The sequence below is a fragment of the Gymnogyps californianus genome, chromosome 12, assembly GCF_018139145.2.
Source record: "Gymnogyps californianus isolate 813 chromosome 12, ASM1813914v2, whole genome shotgun sequence".
NCBI classification, from domain to species: Eukaryota; Metazoa; Chordata; class Aves; order Accipitriformes; family Cathartidae; genus Gymnogyps; species Gymnogyps californianus.
Genome location: NC_059482.1, coordinates 22931345 through 22954456, shown reverse-complemented (window position 1 = coordinate 22954456; position 23112 = coordinate 22931345). Strand labels below are relative to the sequence as shown.

The 23112-nt window shown below is 46.6% G+C and overlaps 2 protein-coding genes across 2 annotated transcripts; one reads left to right on the top strand and one right to left on the bottom strand.

The window, feature by feature from the left end:
* Nucleotides 1-21835, bottom strand: CENPT (centromere protein T). Its single transcript, XM_050904243.1, has 14 exons — nucleotides 21810-21835; nucleotides 20356-20482; nucleotides 19667-19760; nucleotides 17483-17616; nucleotides 16001-16034; nucleotides 14688-14830; nucleotides 13803-14231; nucleotides 11923-12129; nucleotides 8323-8499; nucleotides 7377-7580; nucleotides 5171-5261; nucleotides 2782-2946; nucleotides 2199-2303; nucleotides 1-414 (listed from the first exon to the last, which is right to left on the bottom strand). The coding sequence occupies exons 2-14, from the start codon at nucleotides 20378-20380 to the stop codon at nucleotides 291-293; spliced, it is 1932 nt and encodes a 643-aa protein (XP_050760200.1). The 5' UTR covers nucleotides 20381-20482; nucleotides 21810-21835; the 3' UTR covers nucleotides 1-290.
* On the top strand, nucleotides 21594-22346 carry THAP11 (THAP domain containing 11). Its single transcript, XM_050904244.1, has one exon. The coding sequence runs from the start codon at nucleotides 21594-21596 to the stop codon at nucleotides 22338-22340; it is 747 nt and encodes a 248-aa protein (XP_050760201.1). The 3' UTR covers nucleotides 22341-22346.
* Nucleotides 22347-23112: the final 766 nt, after the last annotated feature.

Genomic DNA, 23112 nt, shown 5'->3' with positions numbered 1-23112 from the left:
CACACAGAATACATATCATATTTTATTTATCGGAGCTGTACAAGAATTGAAAGGTAACAAAAAATTCAGGATAGTCAAATTACTTGTAATAACTGCTGGTGAGATCCAGCAGGCTGGCGTGATAGCCACGGCACAACCTGCATCGCTTCCAGAGAACGTCGCCCGTTTATTGCCCTCCTAGTCACTTGTGGAAAACCATCTCACGGAGCAGTTACACGGAACCTACGGCCAGGCTCTGCGAGCAGGCCATCTTCCCACCCGCAGGGGCCATCGCTGCCCGAGGGGCGCGTTCATTTGCAGGGGATCACTTTATTTCCACTCACGGCAACCGGAATCAGGAGCTTCCTGTACTCCATAGGGAGGTGACGCTCTATCAGCACATGCAACGGCATCTTGTCTGTCACCAGCCCTTGTCTTTGTTCAAAAAGAGGAGAGCAGAGAAGAAACAGAGTTGTCAGTGAAAAATGTTTCCACTCAAACTTAATATCAGAGTGAAGTCTTGAAAGTTTTCTTGCAGTGACATTTTTGCATTTAACAGCTGAAATGCTGTGGCTGCTTGTGATAGAAAAAGCTAGAGGCTTCTATTTGCAGGCAGCTCTCTCAGGGGAGGCAGGAGGTGCTGCGTACAGTGCAGACACCAGCCCTGCCTACACCTGAAAGCGGACCAAGAGAGCTACTGCAGACCAGCTTCCCACAGAGCTACACGTCTTCCACAGGGAGAGGCAGCATACTGATCTTTACCGAAGTATAAGCTCATTGCTTTTTAAATTCACAATCCACCTGCCACGGGAGAAATTTTACCATTTAAAAAAGACGTGCACAGAATGATGTAACAGAAGCGAATAGCTCGTTACCCAGCAGATTTTTTACATTCCCAATTCAGAGGTGGTTGGCATTTTCAAACTGCGTAGGCCACGTAGTTTTCTAGTACACTGTTTAGCTGACTGGCCTGAAAAATCAGTATCTCCTAGTCTTGTAGAAAGGAAAAAAAAGCAGCATTTATTCACGCTTTCCTTGTGGAAGGAACAGAAATACTGTTCTTATTGATGAACCAGCAACAATTCCTGATCCCTTTATGAGGCAGTAGAAAGGCATAAAGACGTCTAGAAAAAGGTAAAATAACAAGAGTACAGAATCCTCAAACCTGCCCAACTAAACCGTCACACCTCTCAGCCTGTTCATACTCATTTCAGCACACACCTGTCAGGTGGGAAAATGAAAATCTCCGCACCAGGACAGCAGCAGATTATTCTTTTTAAGAGGCAGCCCCAGCTCCATCTACACAGGCCCAGGCAAAGCCAATGCCTTTAATCAGATGTGCCCCACAAAATCCCTCAGATGACTTTAACATCACGTCTGAAACTCTTCCAGTGGAGACAAGGAATCACAATTTGGAATAATGACTTTCAATGAATTTGTTTCAGGTCCCCCAGAGTTTTACAGAGGGCTCCCAAGCCAAGAAGAAATCCCTTGTGTTTTGGTCACAGGACAAAGTAAATTCAGGCATGAGATGGGGGAGCTGAGGGAGCCCACAGGAAAGAGCAGCGGTGGAGAGGCTCCGCGAGCAGTTCATCCAGGCTGCCGGCCAGGGGAACACCATGGTCAGGAGAGGCCAGCCCTGGCCTGCCAGGCTGGAGGCTCCTTTTCCTGCTCTGGAGAGGAACTGTCACTTCGAACCCTAAGTATCAGCTCTTGCAGAAGCAGGAAGAGTGGTATTTTGTTTGGAAGAGTAATTCATCAGAACAGATAGCAGGGCCTGTGAAAACGCTCACGCTATTTTGGTTGCAAGCACTTTTAGCAAAGAGATTGCTCAGGGACGCAAACGGTGCAGCCCAGCCTCGCACTTACTGTTACTCTGCTTTTTCTACTGACACCACTCATTTCCCAGCCATAACTGCTTCACCCTTGCGCACATCCCCCCCTCCTCTTGCTACTTGTTCCTCAGACGACTCCTTGCGCTCCCAGCCCCTCACCACCTCCTCTCGCCCCTCCACCACCTTCGTCGTGGAGTATAAAAACCCCAAGTCCACGAACGCCCTCCTGGGACAGAAGGCCAAGTGGCATCACGCGGAGTAAATCATAAGATACCACGCTTACTGTGGGAATACTGCTAGTGCACACCCTGGCAACGGCAGTCTTACCGGGCTACCAAAGCACCACCGAACACTGCTATGGGTTAATAATAACCCTCCCTTTACCTTCTCATGAGGACTTCTAGGTCAGCCATCTCCACTGTCTTCCTCCCTGCATGGTTGGTGTAAGCTTCCAGATCGCTGCTTAGCTGCTTGAAGTATCTCTCGGAGCTGAAGGAAGATTGAGGAGGGAAATAAAATCAGGCTGTGGAGCGTGTGAACTTCCATAGGGCAAGTTGCGCTGGAGCTGCTCGCTGTGCAGGTCACAGCCTGCCAGGGAAAACTGCGGGAGAAGAAACACTCCAGAGCCACCCCGCTCACGGAGAGCGTTAATGATATCGGTGTGCTGTTCGCTGGAGAAGATTGTGAACGGTGCAATTCGTACCGGTGGGGACAAAACCCAGACGCTCCTGCAAGGCAGCGTTGGTCACGGATACCCTCACAGCGGCCAAAAGCACCTAGCACATTTCTGTCCGTGTTTTAATCGGACCGCCCGTGACTCTCCCCCAGCTGAACAGGGAGGGCTGTCAGCTTGCCAGCGGCACTCCTGACAGGTTTGTTATTTCAGGAGAGAAAAGAAAGAAAGAAAGAAAAAAAAAAAAAAGACTAAAAAGAGTGGGAGGAGAAGGAGCAGTTTGCTGTTGCTTACCATTTTTCAACAATTTTGAATGCATCTCTGGCCACTGGCATTTTCACATAATGGCTAAATATCTTCTTTATCAAACTACTTGGTACTTCAGGCTCAGATGTTTTCCTCCGTGACGTTCCCGAGCTCTTTGGAACTGGCTTAGCCCGCAGCGGCTGCAGGGGAGACCTTTGGGGGAAATTGAAAATTCACACATCCGATGAACAAACACGGGGGAGAGGCTGAGAACGCCAGGCTGAGTTTGGGCAAACCTTACACTGAATTTAAAGGGACAAGAACTACCTCGAGCTCTTCGTTCTTTCTCCCTCCCAATTCTTCAAAACCCTCATGCCCACAAAGTACAGTTTGCAAACAGTTCAGATGGCATTATGGCCTTGGGAGAAGCAATCCAGGCTCGAGCTTCCCCGAGATAAGCACGCTAGCAAAACAGATAGTCAGCAAACTACAGTTCCCTCCAATTCCTAAATGCAGTTTTCACTGCATCCCTGAAGTATTCACCCTCCAGGAGTACACAAAGTTTGAGGCATTCACAGGTCACCTCTGTGCCTGCGGACGGGAGAGTCTGGTCCGCAGGGTATACTGTTACACCATTGCAAACACTTTGTTTAGTGGGGGTTTTTGTGGGTTTGGGTTTTTTTTTTTTTTATTTGGTTGGTTGGTTTTTTTGGTGGGTTGGTTTGGGTTTTTTTCTTAAACAAGACTGTAAGTCCCAAAGGAAATTACGACTGTTTTCCATTCTAAAAAGGAAAAACTGTAACACGAAAAAGGGAAGTGAAATCCCCAGATTCACTCAGTAGACAATTGGAAAACAACAGAAAAGACCTAGAATCTCGGGCTAAATGCAAAACCCACAGAGGGAGTGCATTTATCATTTGCTTCTCTCTCCAGCCCACCTGCATGTTTTTCTGTCAGCCCCAGAGAGGAAGTACGTGTAGTAGTGAGACAAAAAACCAGTCAGGATTTAAGTCATCTTGGTTACTGTTTCTGTGCCTCACTTTACCTGTTTGTGAATGATTATATATGAATGTTCGGTTCACAGGATCAGGGCAAAAACTGAAGCTTAGGGACTGTATGAGACTTTGGGGTTTCTCAATGAAATGTTCTGTGGCCCTAATCTGGTATAGTTGATCACAGTAGAATTGTACCAGTATAAAGAGATTATTTTGTAGCAGAATGTCTTAACCGTGGCTCTCAGTGGTTATTGCTCCACTACATAACCTAGAGTATTCCTCAGGCTTTTAACCTGAGCATTGCTATCTCAGGAAGCAAGCAGGCCAACTGAGAGACAGACTGTATTCCATAAAGTGCAAACAACCCATGCACTTTGTGCGCAACAGCTTCCTGTAATCGAGGCTCTGACCCTGTAATTACGATGATCTGTTATCTCAGCACAGCTTGAAAGCCTGAAAATCTGTCACTCTATTAACGTCCAGAAATTCCTGTAAAGAACGTGCATCCAAATACGTGGACTTCTTTTGCCAATGAGGACTAGCACTCTCTACAGAAGAATTCGTATTCAGGCATTCCCTGTATACATATATAAAAAGAGCACATCCCAGTGCAAAATCCCAAAGCAAATCTGCATTCATTCAGTTCCACTTCAGCAGAGTATCAAAGACTCCTTTTTCTATTTTATAAATATATTTTACTATTCACGATTAAAGCAATCACCCAGTGCCTCCTGTAAGCATCACTCACCTCTGTTCACAGCAGTAAAGGGCACAAGAATTTGGTTTTATTGTTTATTGCTTCAATAAACAAAAACCTAGAGCTGTGGGCTAGAAAATTCCTCCTGTTCCCTAGGACCCACTGTTAGTTGTTCTGATGAAGCACATGGCTTCACCAAATTTCTAGTTAAGAGGGTGACAAATTTTAATTAATTTGGACTAACACAGAGGACAGGCTCACTTTCTGCCTCTAGGCGAGCTTCATTTTATATTCAGCATGTGGCAACTGCATACAGCTTTAGGCTTCTAAAGTCACTACAAATATGTCATTTCATGTGATCAGTGTAACGTACTCTGTAATTCCCCCTCTTCTGCAAGGGCCTCTGCATCCCATACTGGAGTCTATGGCTCCAGGGTAGCTTACCAGTTGAAAAACTCCTAGGAAAAGGTTCTGGCCTTCAGCACAAGAAAATATTACAAGAACGTTCATTGGAAAAACTTGAGGCATCAGATCTGCTCCGGGAGAGTACTGACATTCACTTGATAGAACTCTTTATTCAACTGCTAAAGCAGTGAATGAACTAAAGACTCTGGGACTGCTCACTCCCTGCTACAGCCGATAAAGCACAAACAACTGACAAAGCTGGGCTCGGCTCTCTGCCCCTGGCACTTACACCCCCAGACACACTTCTACCAGGCCACTGCTGAAGGTGGCTTATACTTACTTGGGAGCAGCAGGTTTTGCAGGACGTGGAGTTGACAGCAGTGGCTTGTAGGCTGCAGCACGGACAAACGCGGGTGTCTTCATGGAAACCTCTAAGGAAAAAAAAGTACTTGAGGAACTGAACTCTATTTTCGGAGTTCCTGCAGCAAGCAGTGCTGTAGCAGCAGACAGAAGCTTGCTGTGTGCCAGCTTTCCACAGGTCTGGTCCAGTGCCACGCTGCCTGCGCTCAGGCTGTGGCTCCGTGGCACCCTGAACCAGCGCGACTGCTGACGGCTGCAGTCCCACCACCCTCCCCTCCTGCCACGCAGGCTGGTGGCTTCCCTTCTGCCAGGTCCGGCCTGTCAGCCCCCGTGCTGGACCAGCAGGCTGGGCAGGGTGTAGGAACAGGCACTCAGGGCCAGGCTGCAGGGGCTGACGGCCGGGTCGACTTAGGCTGCCAAGAAGCTGCAGCCTCTTTTCCCAGAGAGAACTTCCAAGTCTGCAAGCTACCTCATTGCCATCCTGCTAAATCAGCGGCAAGTTCTCCTGAACACAGAGACGAGCAGACCAACAAAATCACATTACGACGGTCAGTCTGTGAGCATCTCCCATATTCACAGATTTTCATAAATTCCCTCCAGCTAAGGCTCAGCTTATAGTCAGCACCTCACCTCTTCTTTGCTGTGAGCTACCCATATCAGTTTCCTCCAAGTCTAATCTGCATCCTCTAACTTCACTCTTGAACTTCTTCACTTCTTAACAAGTGAGAGCAAGAAAGAAAACAACGTTAACAGAATTGAAATACTGAGCAGCTTCCTGTCTAGAAGATTGTCATGGAGGGCTTCTTGCCTGCCAGTTTTCCTTGTAAGCTGAGTGCAGCCCAAGAATCCAGCATACCTGGTAATGCTGTCAACCTCACAACCCTCCCTAAGAGCTAGGACACCTGCCCCGTTATAGAAGACAACTCCAACTACTAGAGGCCTCAGGTACTACTGAGAGTTAAACTCCACAACTCAAAGGGGCAGGAGTCTCTCGGGGAAAGCAGGGCTGGGTTAACTACCATGGTTCCTCACATTAGCTTCTTCTGAAGAAATATTTCTGTGCGCTGGAGGGACAGGGAGCAGGATGCAGGGGAAGAGACTAGTTATGCTGAGGTTTCCGAGGTAAGTTTTATGACAAGAGTGCATAATTTTTCATCTTTTCTTCCTGCTTTTCTTCCTCTCCTTGTCCAATGAGACCTGTAAGATGCTACTCTTACTATTCCACCCTATCAGCAGAGATCTCTTCATCAAGATATTTCCATCTCTTCATACAGCTGTGTTAAAGATAAGCATGTTGACACACTATTGTAGACGCCCCAAGAACACCTACAGCTTTCCTTGTGGCAAAAGCGCACCAGTTCAACTGTCTTTGTGCCTTCCACACTGCACAAATACATACAGGCACTGATACTCAGCATTACAGCTGTACTTCCCCACAATGCCTCGAATCCTGGCAACGGGATTCTTTTAGGATGTCCTTAGTTCAGTTTTTTATTTCAGGGTGTATTGTACTTCGAAAGACTTGAAGACCAGTCCCAAAAGACACCACTAAAACACACTCTGGGCATTCTCAAACATGGCCTTGATCGAAGAGAACTCAGTCTGATGTATATGTTCTTCCAAAAGGCGTAAGTACTCTTGGGGCAACAGAGCAGACGGATGCAGTGTCTGAAGAATTGTTTAAAAACAGGCACTTCCTCTCAGCTTTCTGGAAAGCCAGCCTACTCTTTTGGTTAACTGGAAAGAAAATCTGTAACTACAGGTACAAAGTATGAGGTTCTAAATTAGGTTTCAAGTCTGGAGTCACATAAATGGCTGTGGAAACAGCAGTTCAATGCTAAGACATTAAAAAGTCAGAATGAAGTTAGGAGTCAGGAAGGAAAGAAGAATAAAATGGAGGATACCCCTATGTCACTGTATAAAACCACTTTGCACTCAGTTTTGTCTATTTGTGCCCTTCCATTACCTTCACCTCAAAAAGTACAAGATGATCTACATCCCTGAAGCACCTGATGAGCCAGTAACAATCTGGCCCTAGGAACAGCAGCCAACAGCTTCCCCTGGACTATCCGATGGACTAACCAATTAATCACATTATTAACCTATGTATTTCCTCAGTCTATGGAGAGATAACAGGGAAAAATTTCTCCAACTGCCTTCTGCTACTGCTGCAACAGTTTTCTTACCTTCACTCTCAGGGTCTTCAGCTTCATCCTCAGTAGGCTCTTCTTCCAGACCATCCAATTCTACCGTGATAGCCTGGTCCTGTAGTTCATCTGCTTGTTCAACAGCTTCCTTTAATGGCTTCATCTCAGATTTTTCAGAGGAGGAAAAAGCAGGAGAATGCCTGCCCAGACTTTCAGCTCCAACACCTGTGCCAATCTCACGTTCTAGATTTCCAAAGCAGGAAAAAATACATCACTGAAACAATTATCAGAGCCGAAATTTCAGACCACTTATAAGAATGAAACCCAACTTTCCATTCCTGACAACGTTGCCACCTATTATATTCCTGTCTTCGAGGATTAGGGTGTCAATACACTAAGCTAGATAAGCTAAAGCACTGATGAATCCTCAACTTTTCCCTCTGCTACATCTAGGTGTGCAGAGGTCACATGAAAAAAATAGCACTTGGTCATGTGGAGAAGGCCATGAGACTTGACTGAAATTTTTATCTGAGCTCCTTTTAAATGAACTTCCTTTAATAAGAACTTTTATCTCAAAAGAAGTCTTACCAAAGCCTTAGTGCAGCATGTTGAACACAGAAGACCCAGCAATTCAGGAAAAGTAACTTGGGAGAGCCTGATTTGCCACCACACTCAGAAGGTCTCCAAGTTTTATCAACCTTTGCCTGATTCTGGAACTTCCACTAGTAAATTTTAATTAAAGATGCCTTCTGCAATTATATATTTCTAAACACTATTGCCAATGCAATTTTGGTTTCCATTTGAGCAGAATGCAGTCTTTCAGCTTAAAATGCCAAAATTAGTTTGATATTTTCCCCAGTATTCAACCCAGATTCCAGAATGCAAAGAGAGTTAAGAAGTCTCTCTCCCAGCACTGATGCCAATAATGCAGCTTGAGAGGTCTTTGGCATTAGAGACAGTCTTCAGAATTAGAGGTTGTCCTCACCAGCTTTGGGAGAGCCTTGGTGTTCAACACTGCCTTCTGCTATTGCCTCTTCTTCTGAAGGGGCCGTTTCTGTTTCGACTCTGGCGTCCTGTGCCGTAGTTATCTGCAATTCTGCTTTTTCAGTCAGTTTCTTCTCCAAACGGTCAGAATATCCAGCATTTGCACGATGCTCTGCAGCTAAAATAGGAAATTCTATCATCGATCTTACCTACAAAAAAAAACCCCAATCAACCACCAACATACAGTTTAACAACCGCTAAATTACTGATAATAAACTCAGCAATAGCCATAAGCTATAACTAAGGGAAGCAGACGCAGTTCCCTTCCAAAAGTTTACAGCTGAAAAACGCACAACTTTTCCTGTGTTTGCTCCACAGCCACCTAATTAGGCTGCACGTCAGATCCCAATGAAGGAATTTTACTTATCAGTAAGCAGAGCTCCTCCAGATCTATTCTCACGTCTACGTCTATTCTCACTTTTGGTGATTGTGTGAAAGATTGATTTGTTTTCCTTTAAGTCTACATACACGGAGTTTGTACTCAGATTTTCCTCCCCACTTCCTCGGTTTTTCTGAATAAATAATTTTGCAAGAGATATATTGCATTATAGAGAGGAGAGCGCCTAGCAGTGGCTTTAACCATCCCGGACAAGCCCTAGCAGGCAGGATGAGGAGAAATAAATGGACACATGATTTACATGTCTTTAAAAACTTCAGCTACTGAAGTACCGAAGAGTACTTAAGTACTCCTTTTCCCTACATACTAAATCTATAGCTCACATGTCTGTTACCATGTAGCTCAATTCCAGCAGAAACCCACACAGGTAACTTTTTGGAGAAATCTTACTGGGAACTCTCATAGTATTGTCACTTGCTGAAGGGTTTGCAAATCTCGGCTGAGCCCAGAACGAGAAGCTGTAAAAGTGGATTTTTACCATCCTCTCCAGTGACCGGGAGTTTTCACACTCAAAAGTACAAGCGTCAAGGTGTTGGGAGCCCCAAACCCCAATGAAAGGGACAAGGAAATTTGGCCAAAGGTGGTGCAAAAATCAGTAATACCAATCTCACTAACCAGAACGTTGGGCTCCCTCCACCAAGGCAGGGCAAAAACTTGCCTAAAGTTAAGTGAAATATTAACTAGCTTTGTGGGGAGAAGACAAAAGCTCAGTTCTACACTAAGACTACCTAAGGCAGACAGGCACCAGTGAATGTCCCATGCTACTGGATCCCTGCTGGGATACAGTACTTTACCAGTGAAGTACCGGATGCTATTGACACATTCACATCTTAACTTTTACTGATTTCTTCACCTGTGGGTAGCAGCAGTACCTCCTGTAGTTTGGTATAACTGCCAGCTGCTAGCACCGGTTGCTCCTCTCTAGTTTCTGCACTGACAGATCTGGGAGCTGTTTGTTTCAATTTGCTGAATGATCTCCTCCATGCTGCTCAAGGCTTTTCTTTTTAAACTTCTTATAATTTCACTCTCACAGCAATTGTCTTTTTTTCCAGGCTGAGCAGTCCTTATCTTTAGTCATTCAATGTACAGAAACTGTTCCATATATTTGATTATCGTTAATCGTAAAACTGTTTTTCTCTGCACCTTCTCTAGTTCTGTTAAATCTATTTAGAGATGGAGAGATTAGGACTGCACGCAGTATTCAAAAGGCGAGCAGGACAATCATTTCTATAGTGGCACGGTGACGTTTTGCCATCCCTTCCTTTCATAATAATTTTTACATGTTACTTGCTTTCCTGACCACCCCCCAAGCTTTGAGCTGGTATTCACAGAACTGTAACAATTCTGAGGTGACTTTCATCAGTCTCAAGAGTCACATCCCATTTAAACTTCACACTCCACATGCGCACCAAAGTAAAAATGTAACAGGACAAAAGAATCAAGAAAGATTACAGGATGCCAACCATACGCAACTGTAAATTTAGAGGTGCAGAATATCTGCCACCTTAACGAACTACTCTACAAGAACTGTTTAAAACAAAAGGCTGTATTATCGTGATAAAAAGGCAACATAACTAATTTTGCCAATACACCTGTGTCCTGGTTTCAGCTGGGATAGAGTTAATTCTCTTCTTAGTAGCTGGTACAGTGCTGTCTCTTGGATTCAGTGTGAGAATACTGTTGATAACACGCTGATGTTTCAGTTGTTGCTAAATAGCGCTTATGTGAAGTTAAGGATTTTCAGTTTCCCCTGCTCTGCCAGCAAGCAGGTGGGCAAGGAGCTGGGAGGGAGCATGGCCGGGGCAGCTGACCTGAACTAGCCAAAGGGATATTCCATACCATGGAATGTCATGCCCAGTATATAAACTGGGGGGAGTTGGCTGCTCGGGGCGGATCGCTGCTCGGGCATCGGTCAGCGGGTGGTGAGCAATTGCACCAAGCATCACTGGGGTTTTTTTCTTTTTTTCCCCCCTCTTCTTTTTTTGTCATATTCCTTTTCATTACAATTATTATTATATTTCATTATTATTATTGTTAGTATTATATTTTACTTTAGTTATTAAACCATTCTTATCTCAACCCACGAGTTTTACCTTCCTTCCCGATTCTCCTCCCCATCCCACTGGGAGCAGGGGGGGAGCAAGGGAGCAGCTGCGTGGTGCTTAGCTGCTGGCTGGGGTTAAACCACAACAACCCGGTATGTGCAAGCAATTACTTATGGGCACAGCAAGTATTCAGTTTAAAATTCTAATACAACTGTTGGTGCTATAGACTGTTCAGTTTCCATACTGCCATAAGGTAATTCATCTGAAACTTCAGACGTAATTAAGCCTAGGGAAAGCTAACCCTGCATGGCAATGGTCTTCTCTCATTTCCAGACACTGTCGAAGGAACAATGGGAAAGACTTAAAAAGGATCCTAAACTGGAGTCTGGAAAATGCAATTCAACAAAACACGGGAATTTGTGTCCACACATACCCAAAGCTTTACGTAATGACTGGACAACACCTGCCACCCTCAGCATCTGTGCAGAGTTTTTACCGTCTTATTCTAAGGCAGAAGGATTGCAGAGAAAACTGAGAATGTGCTTGTGAAAGCAGGCAACTTGCATGACTTGCTCTCTTCCAGGAACAAGGAGGTGTTAAGGCCCAACCTACTAGTGACAATCTTTGTTACTTAAGGGAGGGCAACCTTCAAGCCCTTGTCTTAAAAGATGCTGGTTAGTACTGGAGAAAGATAATGGCCAACATGGCTTAAATAAATATAGTAAAGCATTAAAATGTATACAAACAAAAAGAGTGATTAGCCAGATGTATTTCTTGCCAAGAGGGAGCTATTCCTCTTTCCTATGGGAAGATGAGCAGTACTACGGACCTACCAAAAAAATACGAACCTTTATTCCATCTGCAGTCACTGTGAACAAAGCAAATACTGACAAGAAAGCACATGAGCAAGTCACAGCCTGCTTTTAGAAAGCTTGTCTGCAAATGCTCACAGTGTCTCTGATATGACTTGAATTAAATTATCTCCAGCATCTACTGCACAATAAAGTCTCATTTTACTCTGCAAGTCACCTGAAAAACTCTGGGTTTTCATCAGATTTAAAGTACTCCATTCCCTTGCAACACTGAAAGCACTTCTTACCCTCTCTGAAAATCTCTTCCTGTTCCACTTCGTTCACTGTATTAGCCATCTCTTCTTCTGTATCGCTTACATCTAGGTCTTCAATTATATGGGACACAACTTCTCTCAAAGACATGCTGAAAGATCTCTTAGGCTTTAGAGTGACTGGGGATCCCAAACATTTACTTGAACTTCTGGATGGCAAAGAAGAGCTCCATCTATTAACAGCTAGAAATTGAGAGCATTAATGCGCCCCCAGCATCTTTTTAAACTTTCTTTTAGCTTTCCTGATAAGTAAAAAACCAACCAAGCAGAGAGGAATACACACAAGAAAATGCTCTTCCTTTACTTGAAACAGTTTAGAGTTCACATTGTATCTTAGGAACCAGCTGGAAAAGTCCTTGCAACTATTTTTCACTTCACACTGAAGAGCAACATCACCAAAGGTAGCTGCGATGTCAAAACAGCAGAACTATGTAACCATTAACTTTCGACATTAATGCCTTACAAACTCCAGCATCTTTAAGATACGCTCTCACTCCCCCTCCTCTTCCTCTCATTTGATGCAGTCCCCCATTCCATGGCCTCCACACTTTTCTCCATGTTATCTATCCGGCTGTCCTAACCGTGCCTGCCACTGGACTCTTGAGAGCAACTAACCTTCCTTGTCCTTTCACAACTTCTCCCACCAAGCTCGCCACAGACAGCCCTCCAGAAGCAGAGTACGGTGCAGCAGTCCACCACACATTAACTAATTTCTAAGCCTTCCGTTGCAAGAACTATTCTCCTGGCTTGAGCTAGTACGGAATACACCAACCATTCTTTAAATACCGTTTCTGTGGCCCTTTTGACAAAGGATCATTAAAAAACCTAAATGAAAAAGAAACATTAGCTGTCCATACTTCATGGAAAGCATAGGGAGTTTTGATTGAAGAACTGCCCGAAGCTATTTACTACAGCAGATCCTGTCCTGCCTAGCTGCCTCAGGGTCACTAAACAGAAAATGTTAGGGTCACAACCATGCCCTGGGGCCCAGTCTATGCAGTATGAGGAAAATGTGCTCCCTTTTACACAGCCAGGACAAGGTATTTACAGGGAACTGAATGCAGAAGAGAGATACCAGACACCAGGGAAACACTGGCAAGTGATAGGACTTGCAAAGCATCGGTACAGAGTGACCAGGGAGGTGACTACCTCTGTCCAAGGGATTTTTAAGGCCCTGGAGACAGCGAAGCAGTTAGCTGTGACATAAATGACCTTACCAGGGTAACGTAACCTGGTAACCTCCTGAGACTCCTTCTAACTCTGTTTACAGCTCCTGCACATTATCTCCTTATCTCACCATATTTGTGACCAATTTACGGTGTCCGCTTCTGGGCTCCCCAGTACAAGAGACAGTGGACATACTGGAGAGTGTCCAGCAAAGGGCCACCAGGACAATTAAGGGACCGCAGCATCTGTCCTAGGAGGAAAGGCTGAAAGAGCTAGGATTGTTCAGCCTGGAGAAGAGAAGGCTCAGGGGGGATCTCATCAATATGTGCAAGTATCTGAAGGGAGGCTGTAAAGCAGATGGAGCCAGGCTCTTTTTAGTGGTGCCCAGTGCCAGGACAAGAGGCAACGGGCACAGACTGGAACACAGGAGGCTCTGCCTGAACATAAGGAAACACTTTTTCACTGCGAGGGTGACTGAGCACTGGAACAGGTTGCCCAGAATTTGCAGTCTCCATCCTTGGAGACATGTAAAAGCCGCCTGGTCACGGTCCTGGGCAACCTGCTCTAGGTGGCCCTGCTTGAGCAGGGGGGTTGGAGATGATGACCTCCAGAGGTCCCTTCCTACCTCAACCATTCTGTGATTTCAGATCACACCTGCTAAGCCCCAAGTCCTAACCCATAGTACTCACTGCCAACCACCACCTCTTCTGAAACAGAAAGCTGTTCCATTGGGTTACTCTGCCGGGAATGATCTTGCTTATCTTCTCGCTGGTTTGCAGGTGGTTTTGGAGATACTCGAGTCATTCTGTCAACATGCTCACGATCAGGGATTAAGTCCTCGGAATATCTTTGGGTCCTTCCCTCTTTTGTGCCCACACTGGATACCAGGCCCACCAGCCTTGCTTCCTCTTGAGCTGCATCAGAAATCTTGCTTCTCTGTGCCAAACTTTTTGAATCTGATAGCTGTGGTTCAAGAGCAGAAAGCTTATTTTGGCTCCGTTCATCCAACGGAGGCTGAACAAAGAGCTCCGTGTTACTCAGCACGATTTCTGCATCACTTGTCAGCATGGCTGTTTGAATCCCAGATGCTGTTTGTGAGTCCACAAGATAGTTCTGTGCTGTTTAAAAACAAGTTTTATGTGAAAAAGTGTTCAAGGTCATAGGGACACACATTTATTACCAGGACTTGCATAATTCAAAACTTAAGTCATTCAACCAAGTTTTATTCATCCTCCACAGATCAAACACTGAAACTGCATCACCACACTTCAGTGCCCCTAACTTTCTCTACCAAACCATCTCCCCAGGACCCACAGTTATGAACACGATCCCAAACGATTCCCGTGGTATCAATCACCAAACTGGGTGGAGCACATATTTAAGTGCATGGAATCAAAGCAACTACAGATGCAGAGCCTCATTCTAATCTTGCCTCCCAAATTACACTGGATTTCCGTGAACATGCTAGTAGCCTTGAAATCGTAAAATACAGACCACACTTCAGTAACTGTGTCTAAAAGCCACCTTATATAAGGCCCTCCCTCCCGAAACAGAAGTAACAACACAAAAGGAACCTTTTCTCTTCAGCATGTTCTGTTCCACTCCACCTTCAAAAGCTTCCATGTCAATAGCTTTGCGATTTTTTGGCCTCCGGAGCAAGCCTCTCTTTTCGACAGTGTCTGGTGGGATCAAGGAACCAACAGACATGCGAAGAGATCTGTACGAAGAGGAGGGAAGAAATAATTTTCCAAACTCACACACTCGCCTTTTACCCTCAGATTACAGACGTGGTGCCACTAACAGTGAGACATTTCACAAATCCCTTGGCTAGGAGGAATTTCCCCCAAACAACCTTGAAGATTACATGCCAGTCTACTTTAAACAAATAGTTTAATTTCATGATATCACCTAACATCAGGATACATATCAGAGAGATCAGGAAACAGACTGTTTTACAGCCTCCTACCTCGAGAGGGCTGCAACAATATATCTGACAAAAGGTTCAGGAATTTTAAAAATTTTAAATAACAAAAAAAAAAAAAAGGAAAACAAATGTTTGAGAGTAAAGATGTCCTCTAGATGACAGCAGGGTGGTAGGAGGACTTCAGAACAAGTCTGAGAAGCTGCTTAGTATCAGTATTCACAGCAAAGTACAGCTACCAACACCCTGTAACTTTTTTGAGATGGGAGCTAAGATAGCAACATGCAAAGCATGGGAAAAGATGTCTCTCACTGTACATATTTTGCATCCTAAAGAGACTGGCGATGCTCAGCTACCTCCTGTCCCTCTCTCTAGGCAGCCCAATCAAAAAGGGGGTTCAGAGGATTCAAAGATAGGAAGTACAGAATGCAGCCCTATGAATCACCTTGCATGGGACCACAGGCAAGGGCTGCTGCAAGAAAGGTGAAACAAATTGCTAACTACAGCTAGGATCATTAGCAAAGTACACGGGCAACACAGGAAAAGTTCTTTGACTTGCTAAAAAGCTTTTAAAGTTCAGGGAACTTGGACTAAAGACTGCATAGATGCAACTGACATGATGAGTCAATTAACAGGCAGAGATAATATTCTAAGGTATATTGGAAACATGAGAATGGAAGGGAAAAAGGAACGATCCTAATAAGTAAAAAGAGGAGCAATAGTAGCAATACAAGCTAGACCAGCCTGGGCATACAGTGCAGAGCCACAATTTCTGAAAATCACAAGGTATGTAGTGTAACACCTTCAAATTCCATCACTAGAGTGGGAGATGATTGTGTTATTACTAACATAGGTCTTTATCGTGAACCCAGGTATCTATACTGTTTTTCACAACTACAGAGGTGATGAATCAAGGCAGCTATAGTTAGGACAGCCAGAAGTTAAGACATTTTAGTTTAAACTCACCGAGCCAAAGTAGTGCTGTCCAACGTCGACTGAGCTAGAAAAAGTTGGTGACTTTAGTTGAGAAATTACACTAGCTGAGAAATTACCCTCTACACAACAGGCTACAGGAACACCCCAATGGATCTTCCTCTTTCGAGAGCCAGTTACGCTACAATCCTCAAAAGTGCCATTTTGGGGAGAACACAATTAGATGACAGGTTCACTTTACAATTTCTTGTCTGTGTTTCAGAACTGCATATTAAAATTCTAATCAGCAATTTCTGAAAGGGCAATAAAACAGTTATTTCAAAGAAAATTTAATATGGCACATGCCCTCACACTCAATAATATTAATCTTACCACATTAATAGCAAGATGCTAGGCTAGGGCCTCAGTCACAACCAGCCTTCAGCAACCCAAACCAAACATTAAAGCATCTGGAAGCTTTAGAAGTACAGATAACTACTCCACAGATTGTTGGTGAAACTGTAACTCAAACCTGTTCTACTCGCAAAGTCCCCAAAATCCAAAAGCAGATCTGGAGAGCGGTGACATATGAGCAACATGCTCGTACTAGAAAATACTAGAGCATGCCCCCTCTGCTTTTACAGAGCTGCCTGCGTCTTATCAGAACATGTTCACACCAGGTATCAGGCTAAAGACAAGTCAATTTTTTGACCACAGGAGAGTCAGGGCGGGATTCAGCTCCAGATTAAAATATCCAGACACAGGGGTCTATGTTCCCATTATAGTCAAGCACAATTAATCAAATGTAGGTGTCTACTTTAGGGTGAGCTGAATCACCCTCCCAACTCCACTAAACTTTAGGAGGACTTCAGTTACCTAGCGTACACACAGACACGGAGTGTCTATAATTCGGAGCTGAGGTACCCGTGTCCGCAATTTGGAGCTGAATCCCACCCTTGAATTCTACTCCAGTTGCTACTGCCAATAGGACATGTAAACCAAGGCGAGGCGTTTTATCTGCCTCTGTTAAACTGCAACTAAAATGAAAAAGTTATATTTACCAAATTTGCAAATTTACGTTTAGAGGGAAGACTTATTCCAATATAGAGCATTATTTCTTTTATAAAACTGCAAGATCCTTTTTTCTCTAACAAGAACTTTGTAACTTATTTGATATAACTGCAATGAAAAGTATGCAGCTTGTTGTATTTTCAAGTTACTGGAGTTCAGGGGAAGACAGGGATTGCTTCCTTTGGAGACACTTCAAAACTCAAAGAGCATCAAGTTGGAAAAATACTCAAGAAGTTATATACAGTCAGGGCCGAGCCTGTAACTTGGCTCAAAAAGCCTTATTGTAAATTTGATAGGAGGGGCTTTTACCTTCTCCGCTATCCCCTTTGCACAAGATGCTGCAATCTTGCTTCCAAACACACCACTGCCCAGCTGAGAGGTTACTGAGAACTAAACTGCAGCAGATGAAAATCAGTTGACAGCAAATGCAGTGCTGAACAAGGTAATTTTCAACTGCGGCCTTACCTTGGTTCTGGGGAAGTCGTTTGTCTGCTGCTCTCTCAAATTCAGAAATGCTGAGTTTCTTTCTCTTCCTAGTCATATGGAATGTGGTGATAGATGTCTCCTCAGGAACAAGGTCTGGCAGTTGCATTTCCACCCTACCAATACAAACCAAGTCTTTATCAAAGGACAACATTATCACTTAGCTACCCTAGAAAGGTCCCTGTAACGTTGCTGAAAAGCAAATTAAAATTATTTGTCCTTGCTGCAGCAGAAGTAAGGAACTAATTGGTGATTAGCTCAGCAAATGCAGGAACGTGTCATTCCCTCCTACTAAATCAAAGCAAATTTCACAAAGAGAATCCAAACTTGAGTGTATACTCAAAACAACAGGGTGGAGAAAGGTCAGACTAGAGTAAAAGCTTGCACTTCCAACAAGCTCCGTAGCTCTCTTCTCCTAACAGCACACAGGAGCAATTAGGTTTGTCAATCGTTACACTGTAAATGAAAAAGCCATCATCATGAAACAACGTTAGGTATCACAAAGCACACTGGTACATGGAATAGACACGTAATACCCCAGTCAGGCACTGGATCAGGATCAGAAAGTGAGCTTCTGAGTTGTTTTCCCCCTGTACCAAGAAGTTCCAAGAATCCCCTCTCATGAAGGTGACATTCAGGCAGCGAGCTGCTGCCAGCACTCCACACCCTGTCCTGCAGAACTAGAGCAGAGCGTCCCTCCTGCAGCCAAGGGCCCGCATTCAGCAGAGGCAGTGCTCTGTACCCTTTCCTGCAACAGACGTGGCTTCAGTCTAAGAAGAACGGTAAGGTGATCATGTTTACGGCTCTTTTCCCCTTACAAAATACATTCTCTACCACTCAGAAACGTAGCTAAGTTTCATTTCTTATTATGAGCATAAGGTAAGCCTAATCATTAGAAGCAACCGGCTTGTAACGGGGAACAAATGTAAAGCAGTGGGGAAAAAAAGATTGCTCATTTTTTCGCATCTATCCTGGAATGTGCTATTACAACTAGGAAAAGCAGTGCCTTCCCAAATTCAAGAAAGTTCACATCAACTAAAGGAAGGTTGTGAGCAAGGATTTAAAACAAAAAGCTACACCTGTTTTAAGTTCAACAACTAGCTCACATATGGAATATAAAACCCTGCAAAGATCCAACCGTCTTGGCTTTTCATTTAAGAAAGGCTGACAAGGAGCACATTCAAAGATGTTCAAGAACTACAACAAGCAAAATCAAGAAGGAACTAAAATATTGCTCATTTTTTTTAATTAAAAAAAAAAATAAACAAGCTACCACACTTACAGAAAACCCAGATGTTTCTTCCTCTATTAAAAAATCAGAAAGATAGAAGTTTGCTCAATATTTTACATGACCTGTTTAAGGTTGCTTACGGTCAATGCAAAAAGTTTAGCTATAAAGACAAAACAAAAGAAATCACATTATTTAGAACAGTCTATTTTGCAGTAAGCAAAAATGCACACGAGTGTTGTGACAAAACTGGCTAAAGCAAATTAAGACCCACCACCACTACAGGCTTTCTTCTGTTTCATAACAAAGTGGAAGTAAACGAACCACACTTCAGCCTCTCCAATTCAGTCAGGCCTATTAACTTAAAATATTAACGGAAGCTAAACATGAATAAAAGCAGCTGAGCCTCACGCAAACCTCACCTCCAAACCACTTTACAGGAAGGAAGTTACCCCTAGCAGCCCAAAACAAGGACAACCACGAAGCAGTAACACCGTAAAAAGCTACAGCAGCCTGCGTTCTGAATACAAGACACAGCAGTCACTCGTTACGCCCCAGCGTCGTCAACACAAGGCCTATAGCCTTGGGGAGATCCAAGAACTATTTTAGTATCTGTCACAGACAACTAAGAAAAGTAGGATTCCGTCAGGAGACTTATTGTAACCAGCACTTCCACTGCACAAAAGATATTCAAAGCCTGCATTTAAGAAGGGGGACTGAGCACAACCCCGCAGTATTTACCATTCAGTCCCTCAGTGCCAGCGATTCCTATGCGAGTTTTAAAGCTGGAGAGGTGTTTCTGAAAATCCCACCTGACAGAATGCAATTCTGATCCTGAAACAGAAGGAGAGAAATCCTGCTCCCCAATCCCATCACAGGAACTGCAGCTATACCTGGTAGTGTAAAAAATAAAATTAAAAATTAAAAAAATTACTTACATGCTGGAAATCCTCTTAGATGGGAGTTCTGACCGAGCTTCTTCTGTTTCTTCATGTTTAGATATCTGAGGTGCTAGAGGTGAAACTTGTGGTTCTGCCAAGAAACCAAAACATTTCCTTTCCACAATTCAATCCAGCAAGAATGCCAAAATGCAGCAGAGTGTCAAATCTACACTACATTCTGTAAATTACATTTATTAACGGGTTAAAATAAAGACCTGGTGAAAACTATCTGGGTTCTACTCCTAGGAAGGCTGGCACGTATAGTGACAAAGCCAACAGTGACAAATGGCAGCACGGGGGTTCCACAAACCGCAGCAGAGCTGACCGGAAGGTTGCAACAGTGCATGCCTCTGTAATTCACACAGGATCCTACAGCTAAATGCAGCACAAAGATCACACGCTTGCTCACCAGGATAAGAAGACAGAGTGAAGAGGATTTTCAAGAATATGATTTCATCAATGCAAGACCTGGTCTTTGAGACAGAGTTGTACGTCATGAACGCATGACCTCGTTCAGCTGCCACGGCAGCGATTCCTCTTTTACATAAATCAGTCATACAATGGTCTGGATTTCCATTCCGCATAACATGGTAAAAATAATAAGCTACAAAAGAACACCTCCTGTTCTCAACTCCACCAAACATTGTCCTTCCATTCTCTGTTTTCCTGAAAAAAAAGATACTTACGGGTCCGGATGATTCTCTTGAGCATAATCCGTGGTGTGTCATTGTCAAGATCAGGGAACACAGTAGGTCTCTGCTTCACCAAGGTGCTTCTGCCAGAATTCTTCTCCTTTCCTGAATCAGACACGGTCTAAAGAGAGAAATCAGAGACATGCAATTAAAAAATCGTATTTTCATCATTAAAGATGAATCTTAGCATCATAAAACATTCATCATCTGTCTTCTAATAAAAATCTAAGCTAGCTAACATGAAACGTTTTCCAAATTCCCAAAATGAAACCGTGCACATTTGCTTTTTAACAGTGCTGGCACTTCATTTTTGGACAGAAGGCAATTCACAACGGTAGATCATCGCGGTGGGTTTCAATGCACAACTCTCATCGTGGACAAAAGCCTGAGGGACTTGACAGCACGCCTCACAGCCCTTCGTCCCTCACAGCCCTGACCTAAAACAGCCCAAAAAGGGGAAATAAAAGAAAAAATAACCGAGGTGCAAAGCTGTAACGGCCCTGGCTATTCGGTGAGCACAAAATTCAGGGGTTTCGACCCATTTTCCACGCCTAAAGGCGAACAAGGGCAGGGGAGCGTGCTTTGCCGCCCGCTCCCTACTCCAAGGGCCTCGCTTCTCCCTCACACCGAGTGGGAACGGGCGGGCAGCGCCGGGCGGGCAGCGCCGGGCGGGCAGCGCCGGGCGGGCAGCGCCGGGCGGGCGGTCCCGACAGCGGCTCTCCCTTTCCCCTCCCTCCCCTCCCGCACACCCGCCGGGACCCCATCCGCCACCTTCGCCGCGGCCCGGGCTGGGTAGCGGCCGCTGCGCCGGGCCCCGCGGCGGGCCCGCGGGCGGCTGTCGGCCATGGCGGGCTAACGAACGGCCGCGCCGCCTCCCGCCCAACCGCGTCTCGCGAGACCGCCGCGCGGCGCCGCACGGGAGGGGAGGGGCGGAGCCTGCCGCGGTGGGGAGGGAGGGGCGGGCGCGGCGCCGCGGCGCCCCCTGGGAGCGGTAGTCGGCGGGGGCGGGGGCGCAGCGCAGTGTGGGGCGGGTAGTTCCGGCGCGGCGGCGGCGCCGCGGTGCATTGTGGTCCGCGTAGTTCCGGTGCGCCCGCGGCGGGCGGCGTTGGCGGGCGGCTGAGAGGCCGCGGTTGGCCTTGTGGGATCTGTAGTTCGGCGGGGCTCCCCCGCGCCCGCTCTCCCCGCCACCGGGGCCGCCCAGGGGTGTCCCCCCCCCGGGAGGCCGCCCCGCCATGCCGGGCTTCACCTGCTGCGTGCCGGGCTGCTACAACAACTCGCACCGCGACAAGGCGCTGCACTTCTACACCTTCCCCAAGGACGAGGAGCTGCGGCGCCTCTGGCTGAAGAACGTCTCCCGGGCGGGCGTCAGCGGCTGCTTCAGCACCTTCCAGCCCACCACGGGCCACCGCGTCTGCAGCGAGCACTTCCAGGGCGGCCGCAAGTCCTACCTGGTGCGGGTCCCCACCATCTTCCCGCTCCGCGGCGTCAACGAGCGGAAGGCGCAGCGGGCCGCCCGCCGCCCCCGCCCCGCCGCCGCTGCTGCCGCCGCCGCCGCCTCCGCCTCCGCCGCGCAGGGCCCCGGTGGTGCCGCCGCCGCCGCCGCCGAGGCCCCGGCAGGGGGCGCGGCCGAGGACGTGAAGCCCATCGACCTGACGGTGCAGGTGGAGCTCGGGTCCGGGGCGCCGGCTGGGCCCGGCCCCGGGAGGCTACCGGCGGCGGCGGGGGAGGAGGGCCCGGTGGAGGGCGGCCCTCCGGATCACTCGTACTCGCTGTCGTCGGGCACCACGTCGGAGGAGTTGCTGAGGAAGCTGAACGAGCAGCGCGACATCATCGCGCTGCTGGAGGTGAAGATGAAGGAGATGAAGGGCAGCATCCGCCGCCTGCGCCTGGCCGAGGCCCAGCTCCGCGAAGAGATCCGCGAGAAGGACCGGCTGCTCCACGCCGCCAGCGCCGGGACCCGCAAGCGCCACGGTCTCTGAGGGCCACCGGGGCCCGGCCCGGCCCGGCCCGGGGGGGTGCCCGGCCCGGCCCGGGGCTCTCCACCCCGGAGCCTCTGCCGCCCTCGGTGAGGTGCCGGGACAGAGCAGAGACGGGATGGGCTGTGGCCCCCCCCGGCTCTCCCTGCCCGGTCCCTCCTGCCCCCACCAAAGCAGCCCCCAGCCGGGCCAGCCCACGCCATCGGATATTCCCCTGCCTCGACGGGGCGGCCGGCTGTCAACTCAATGCCGAGCCCCGTTATCGATCCAACGTTACCCCAGCACTAGCACTGCGGGCGCCTGCCGGCGTCCCGCCTACGCCGGGCCCATCAGCACCCTCTCTGTGCCGGCAGCGGCAGAAAGCGCTTCGTTCGGTGTAGATGGGACCCGTGTCACCACGAAGTGGACGTAGGGTATCAGTTTTCAGCAAATAAACTCACTCTGCGTTAAGTGAGGTAGCAGCAACACTACCCCCTGGAGAAGGCGTGTCTGAAAGCGTGGTTGGCACTGTACCCTTCATAGGAACGAACGACGATGTCGTGTTTGGCCTCGCGTAGCAGAGGCACGAGGAAAGCTTTAGAAACCCTCTCAGGGTGATGTGTTTCTTCAGTAAATTACTGATGCCATAAAAGACTGCTGTTTCTAGCGTGAAAGAATCCCCAGATTAAAGAGTGCTCTTGTACTATGTAGTTTCTGCTTTCTCCGCAGTACATGCGTATTTGTTACAGATGTCTCGATGCTCTCAACACTAGTAAGGATTACGATCTGGTACAAA

Bases quoted from the DNA above. Each gene is read 5' to 3' on its own strand.
- THAP11 (XM_050904244.1), top strand. From the start codon at position 21,594: ATGCCGGGCTTCACCTGCTGCGTGCCGGGCTGCTACAACAACTCGCAC.
- CENPT (XM_050904243.1), bottom strand. From the start codon at position 20,380: ATGCTCAAGAGAATCATCCGGACCC. The intron at 14,232-14,687 runs GTTCCTTTTGTG...GTTTTTAAACAG, and splicing joins GAACATGCTGAAGAGAAAAG to CACAGAACTATCTTGTGGAC. The intron at 12,130-13,802 runs GTGAGTACTATG...CTCAATTTCTAG, and splicing joins AGAAGAGGTGGTGGTTGGCA to CTGTTAATAGATGGAGCTCT.